The sequence below is a fragment of the Eptesicus fuscus genome, chromosome 22, assembly GCF_027574615.1.
Source record: "Eptesicus fuscus isolate TK198812 chromosome 22, DD_ASM_mEF_20220401, whole genome shotgun sequence".
NCBI lineage: Eukaryota > Metazoa > Chordata > Mammalia > Chiroptera > Vespertilionidae > Eptesicus > Eptesicus fuscus.
This window is the reverse complement of record NC_072494.1, coordinates 10,338,745-10,346,033: the sequence shown is the minus strand read 5'-3', so window position 1 is coordinate 10,346,033 and position 7,289 is coordinate 10,338,745. Positions and strand designations below refer to the sequence as shown.

General features: G+C 49.9%; 1 protein-coding gene across 1 annotated transcript in view; it reads right to left on the bottom strand.

The window, feature by feature from the left end:
- Positions 1-327: 327 nt before the first annotated feature.
- Positions 328-7,289, bottom strand: part of CD101 (CD101 molecule) — a 31,793-nt gene continuing 24,831 nt past the window's right edge. Inside the window, exons 8-9 of the mRNA XM_028154154.2 lie at positions 6,620-7,015; positions 328-800 (exon numbers count right to left, since the gene is read on the bottom strand). Coding sequence (XP_028009955.2) covers positions 568-800; positions 6,620-7,015 — 629 coding nt within the window. The 3' untranslated portion in view covers positions 328-567. The remainder of the gene's footprint in view (positions 801-6,619; positions 7,016-7,289) is intronic.

Here is a 7,289-nt window from a genome sequence, read left to right as displayed (position 1 = left end):
GATTTCTGCCTCGAAGGAAGTCACACTCTTGTTGGAGGCAGATTTCCTGGGAAAGAAGGGCATATCCCCAATTCCTTTCCCCTTGCTGCCATCCCTTTCTTACACCTCTCCCCTGGAGGCTAAGGATTCCCTGGAGCCAGTGGGACAGGTCGCTGCTGGTGTTTCCAGGGAACCAGTGGTGGAAGAGGGAGGAGAGCTGAGGGCAGCACCCCCTGGGCTCGGCTGTAGGATCTCCCTTCATCTCCCAGAGGCTGTGTGAGGGCAGGCCTCCTCGGCTCACAGATATTGAACCTGAACCTTTGGGATGTGGTGAATGAAAACGGGGTACTGAGGCCATCTAGCTCCTCGGTGTTGGGGGGAATACAAGAGGTAGATGAGGTCACACACAAACATGTAACAGTGCCTGGCACCACATATACGCTCGAGAACCTGTTTCCTCAGATTCCTGGGTACCTTACCCCAGGCCACAGCTACAGAGAAGGGCAGAGCCAGGACTCAGCCACACCCTGGTCTGCTCAGTCCCACTGCCAAGCCCACACTCTTCACAGGCTGTGCGCCTCTGGGGATTCAACTGTCTTCCTCCTGCTCCTCCCTCGTGGTGGCGGGCCCGTCGCCAGCTCCCTTCAAGTCCATCCAGAGGGCCTTTTCTCTCTGGGCGGTTCGCCTCAGTGCTGACAACTTCCTGGCCTTCCAGTAGAGGCCGAGGGCGGAGACGAGCAGAAGGAACACAAGGAAGGGGCAGATGAATAAAAAATAGATCAAAGATGCCGACGAGCAGATCCTGGAATGAAACGAGGGCTCTACCACAAAAAGAGAGAAACAAAGAGGGTCATTAGTCTCCCACTTACTTGTACTAACCAATCTTACACACTTCTGGGAGTCACTGTTACAGGCAAACACACGTGAAAATAACACCCAGAGAGCCGCCGGCCCCTGGAGTCCCATGTGAGGAGCAAGGGGGGCGTGTGGGAGCCCAGAACTCCGAGGGTGCTCTCCCACCTACCCCCTCGCCCAGCAATTTCCAACCACCACAGGCTCCCATGGCCTACTTAAAACTAGCAGCCAGAAGGAAAAGCAAAACAAAAAAAGAAAACCTCCCCTTTAATCTTCTTTCCTCAGAAACGATATCTATAATTCAACCCTCGTTCTCGACTCTGCTGCCGGTCCTGATGTTTTCACTGAGCTATTCCCACTGCTGCTGCTTCCTAATCCCTCCCCTCCCCTCCCCTCTCTCTCTCACACGCGCGGGCCTCATAAAATAGCACCTCCAAATTGGTCTCCCTCCGCAGGCCCCCTCCGTTCAGCTCCTTTCCTGTGCTGTTTGGCTCTGTTGACTAATGAGTGTGCCGACCACTGCGCTAACCAATCTGAATTAGATTGGGTTGACCGGGGCAGAGGATACTGTATATAAAGGCTTGCTGAAGATACCCCATCCGCAGCTGCAGTCTGTGGGGAAGCGCTGTCAGTGACAGACATGTGGAGCACATACATGCAGTCCCAAAGCGGGCCCCGGCCACACAGCCAGGGAAGCAGACAACAGGACCGCATCCCCCCAAAGGCTCCAGGACACAGGACCTTGAGTTACTAGGTAAGGACCAGGCTGACAGTCTCTTGATGCAGAGAGACGCATTTCATGAGACACCATCTGCCGAATGTAGCCTTCAGCTGCATGCACTTATGACAGGATGTTCAAAATCAGGGCTCTTCTGAGAATCGGGTGCTAACAGTAGCTGTGCTTTCAAGGGAAAATTGTAATAACATAGGCAACTTCTTTTTTTAGAGGTTAAGCTATAGGATTCTTGGGGTGTAAACTCTTTTGAGATGAAAACAGCAAATTCCGAGGTCATTTTGATAACCACATACGACAAGGATTCCATTTTTGGCATTACTGATGCATTTTGCTCCCTGAAGAACGCATCTTTGTTGGAAGTCAGGAATCTAGACACTGGTCCAACCTCTGCCCTGGGAACTCCGGGAGGACAGGGCCTATGTCTCATGCATCTTTTTATTTTGTGCAGCGCTTTGTCCACAGGTCATCGATGGAGACTGATGGATGAATCAATTAGGAGAGTGGATTCCACACACAGGGACCCAGGGGCGTGCCTGCCCTCTTCTTACACAGAGTGAAGGTCATCCCTGAACAGGGCTGACAAGCTGCAGGGCTTCATTGTTTGCATTTTCTCTGGTCTCCTTTAATCCTCCACCTTAAATTTGGTTTTGGTTTCTGAAAAGTTGGCAATGAAAACGCTAGATTTTTAAAAAATATATATTTTATTGATTTGTTACAGAGAGGAAGAGAGAGGGATAGAGAGTTAGAAACATCGATCAGCTGCCTCTTGCACACCCCCTACTGGGGATGTGCCCGCAACCAAGGTACATGCCCTTGACCGGAATCGAACCTTGGACCCTTGAGTCCGCAGGCTGACTCTCTATCCACTGAGCCAAACCAGTTTCAGCGAAAACGCTAGATTTTGAATCCTTCATCACCCCCCTCTCCACATCCTATTTAACCTCTCTCTAAGGCCCTGCTTGATTATAGTAATTCTTGCACATCTTATCTGAATAGATTTGAGGGCATTTGGTTAAGAAGGACATATAGCCCCGGCTGAGTGGCTCAGTTGGTTAGAGCAGTGGTTGGCAAACTCATTAGTCCACAGAGCCAAATATCAACAGTACAACGATTGAAATTTCTTTTGAGAGCCAAATTTTTTAAACTTAAACTTCTTCTAACGCCACTTCTTCAAAATAGACTCGCCCAGGCCGTGGTATTTTGTGGAAGAGCCACACTCAAGGGGCCAAAGAGCCGCATGTGGCTCGCGAGCCACAGTTTGCCGACCACAGGGTTAGAGCATCGACCTGATATGCCAAGGTTGTGGGTTTGATCCCCGGTCAGGGCACATACAAGAATCATCCAAGGAATGCATAAGTAAGTGAAAAACAAATCTCTATCTCCCTAAAATTAAAAAAAAAAAAAAAGAGGCGTAGGAGGTACAGACAGAGATGCTGAAGAGACCAAAGGCTAAGGGCCTCGGTACTTCATACTACTCCTGTGCTAAGTGGTGATTGAGCACCTACTACATCTTGGAGAGCTGGGTTCAAATCCTGGCTCTTCCACGTATCATGACTGGCATTGGACAAGTTATTTATCCACTCTAATCACTAGTTTCCTCGTCAATCAAAGGGGGATAATAATTTCTAGAGTCGCAATGAGGTAATGCATAATAAAGCATTTAACATAGTGCCTAGCGCTTTTGTTGAGTCAGCAAGGAATAAATATCAGCTAGGATGCTACTGAGAAAGCTAGGAAAATCACAGGCAACTTTCTCCGGAGAGATCAGAGAAAAAACAGGGCTGAGCCTGCTGACTCCTCTCCGGGGCCACAGGCGTGGTCCTGTTCTTCCACAGGCCAAGTCTCTTTCTTAAATCTCTGAGCCCTCAGCCCCCAGGGTGACATTCCCTGAGAGCCACATGATTACTTAGGAGACTGGCTTCCTTTTCTAGTCACAGGAGGAAGAGAACTGGGAGGTGGGAGTCCACAGTTCCCACGATTCACTGTGGCGAGGATGGTGGTGTGATGGTGGGGAGATGGGGCCAGCACGTAGAAGGTGGAGAGCTCTGGTACTTGTTTTTCCTGCCACTGAGATGCTAATCTTCCGTGTGATGGCACTGCCAGGGGGCTTGACTATCTTAATGGGGAGGAGGCTGTTTTGCTTAGAGCAGTCTGCCATCCAGGACGGCAAAGTGGGCTCTTCACAGCACCGAATTGGCCACCAGCTAGCAACCGTCAGCTCCCCTGCTTCCAAATGACCTCTCCTGGGAGGAACAGTGTTTGCTCTGGATCCCGCAGTCAACCTTTCCCACCATCTGCCTCTCACCCCTATCTGGATTAGAATTTAGTGACATTCAAAACCATTAAGGTTTGGCATTTTGAATTAATCCAAGTAAGTACCCAAAGCTCAAAGTACAAGGCGTGCAAGACTGAGCCAAAAATGTAATGAGAATATTTCATCATGAGGTTTAATTTATAACATGCTTCTACCCACAGCCAAACACGTCACAAGGAACATTCGGAGAAGGAAAGGTACGGGACAGTCAGGGGGCTGCCAACTCTTCCCCCACCCTAACGAGAACTTGGGCAACTGACTGCCATGTGTGGCTGTGTGGCAAAGCTGGCTCCTGCCAAGAAATAACAGTAGGGTTAGGTAAACTGACACAAGTTCCTCCCCCAAAAAGTGAACACCTGGCAGCAGCCAACACAAGACTGGCTTGCTCATTCTTCCATCAAACACTTGGTGAGCGCTGTGTGTCAGGCCTTGTTGGCGGCACTGGGGTAGCGCGGATAAATAGCACGGTCTCTCCAGAAACTTCAGGGTGGCAGGCGCACATATCTCCAGTGAGGATCCATTTTTTTTAAAAAAGTATATCTTTGCCCAAATAAAAGCTTGGAAATAGTAACAAATACCATACTACAACCAATAATCCAGTCCCCAGAAAGCCCTATAGTCTTGTCCATTAATCACAGAGAATTCTCTAGAATAACACATCTATGTCTGGGGTCTGAGGGTGAGGTTAAAAGAATGGAGCCTTGCCCTAGCTCAGTGGATAGAGCATTGGCCTGCGGACTAAAGGGTCCCAGGTTTGATTCCGGTCCAGGGCACATGCTCTGGTTGTGGGCTCAACCCCCAGCGGGGGGCGTGCAGGAGGCAGCCGATCAATGATTCTCTCTCATCATCGACGTTTCTATCTCTCTCTTCCTCTCCCTTCCTCTCTGAAATCAATAAAAATATATTTAAAAAAATAAAAAATGAAAGACTGGAGCCTCTGCCTTTGCTTAGTCATAGCTAACAAGGTAAGATGGAGAAGAAAATGCAAGGTCAGTTTCCCCAGGGAAATGCATCGTAATGTCTCTGCCTTCACTGGAACCACGCGCTCCACAGTTTTGTTGCCTGGTCCCAGACATCTGATGATGTCACTCCCCTGCTTGAACTTGGCCAATGGCACTCCATAACTTCTATGATAAAGTTCACTTTCTTTAGTTTCATACTTCAGACACATTTAAGATCTGTACCTCCCCATCTCACTAACCTCATCTCTTGCCATCTTCGATTGTGAAGGATACTAAGACCACTCAATGTTTAACATTTCCTTTCCAGGGATCATCTGTTTAAAACCTCACACTTGTTTTATAAAGATGCCACAGAGATGTGATTTTTAGTTATGTACTAAAGTATACACTTTTTACAGTTAGTATCTATCCTACTGCAAAAAGTGCTGACTCGGCAGAGCTTAGGAATTTCCATGGGAAAATGTATAGGGAATGCGCTCAGGGGTGTGGGACTTCTATAATTGTTGGAACGGAAGAAAAGCTGAGAGGAAGAAAAATTCTGCTTGGAGACTTGGGAGGAAAATTCACTGAAGAATGGGCAGGGGAGAGGATGATGGAACCCCAGGGAACAAATCAGGTAGCTTTGACTTCCACTCTAGAAGCCCTGCTGGGATAGCTGGGAGGCCACCTATCCCTACTCCTGAGAAACTTCCATTTGTCCCCAGCAGCATTCTCCCTCCTGAGGAGTGTCATCAAAGCTAGCGGGTGTCCCAAGAATGTTATCTCTATCCATCCTTTGTACCCTTCCTGGGGTAGGGAACCAAGACCACACCTCTGCGCCTCCCAGGACCCTTTTCCATAGTTTGTTTAGCTCAGTGCTCACCTCTCACCTTCTCCTTAAACCCCACCAGGCAGAAGTGGCTCAGAGAATGAGCTGGCTACAGCATCTGCCAGCTCATTGATCGCCGGGGGAGATTTACTGGTCTGGCTGGAGACATTTTTGCTTTCATTAACAAATGCTTAATAAATGGCTATGATATGCTTGGCACAGCACTGGCTGGAAGGGTGCCCTCTGCTCCCCGAGCGTCTCTTGTTCCACATCCCTCCTGAATCTGTGGGCTCAGCTGGATAGGACGACCTTCCCACACCGAGAGGGGTCACCCTTTGGCCAATGGTCTTCAAGGAGCTTGCCTCCCTGTTGGAGCCTGTAAACAAGTCTATCAGGTGCACTTCCTCCTTTGAGGCCTTTCAAGGCGCAAATAGGACAGGCACACCACATGACGGTCGCCATCAAAGTCCTGGTAGTTGGCTGAGCACCCAGAGAGATACGAAGCTTGGCTCTTGGTCATTAAGAAAGGGTTTTCCTCTTGGTTGTGTTTTGGTTTTGACTCAAGGAGCATAGATGTAGCTGATATTGGTTCGACCAGATCAAAGGTAAAGTCACCAGCCCCCACTGCACATCAGCATTCTGAGATTCAAGATCAGCCAGGAGGTAAGGATGTCTGCTTCAAACACGCTTCAGTCATTTAGGGATGTAATGCTGAAGGCTTTTCTGTTTGAGATGGGAAGCAGGAGCGGAGTCCCCTGACATTTCAATGTCTCTGCTAAAAACTCAAGTAGACCTTGTCTGTCCAAATAAGTTACTACTGAGAGAAGAGACAAAATCACTGTGTGAGGGAGCCTGGAATTGTTTTCAGCCGGGAGAAGGAGCCAACCGGAGCTGGGGGGGAAAGGAGAAGAGGGGAGACAGAGGGCCTCCTGCCCATGAGCCTAGCCGGGCTGACCCCTCGTTACCTGAGGGCAGCACCGTGAGCACCATATGCTGCGACTCATCCGACGCCTGGCTGACCCACTTGCTTGGGGTGCCATGGAGCTGCCACTCCGCCACCCGGCACCAGTACTCCCCAGCATCCTCCATCTCCACCCGGTGAAGCTTCAGGACGAAGTCTGCGGGGGACGAGCGGTGACAGTGCAGGCGCCTCCTGAGCCGCTCTTCACCATACTCCAGCAAGCCGTCGTGCTGCAGGTGCGCCAGCATTTTACTTCCAGAATGTTCTCTGGCCCAGTACCACGTCACAGAGAACAGGGAGGCCGAGCCGCCCGCGCTCTCCAGGCTGCAGTGCATGGCCGCCTCTCCGTGCTCCGTAGCATTTTCTGTCCAGTGCACTTTGGAGACACGGACCTTGGTTCCTAGGAAACAAAACAGCGGAAAGTTAGAGAAGAGCCCGGACTTGTAGACCAGGCTCCTCCTCTGAAGCACCTCGCTCTCCCGGAGGAGATCCAGTTTATAATCTTTAGACATCAGGTCCTTCCTCTTCAACACTTTCCTTTGACCTCTGTCCTTCTTCCATATTTGCGAGAACATTCTCTGCTCTGAATCAAACCAGCCACTTCCATGCTTTAGCCATACCTCTTGTCGGCTGGACCTGCCGCTGAAAGCCACCCAGCTTCGGTGGGTGCTCTG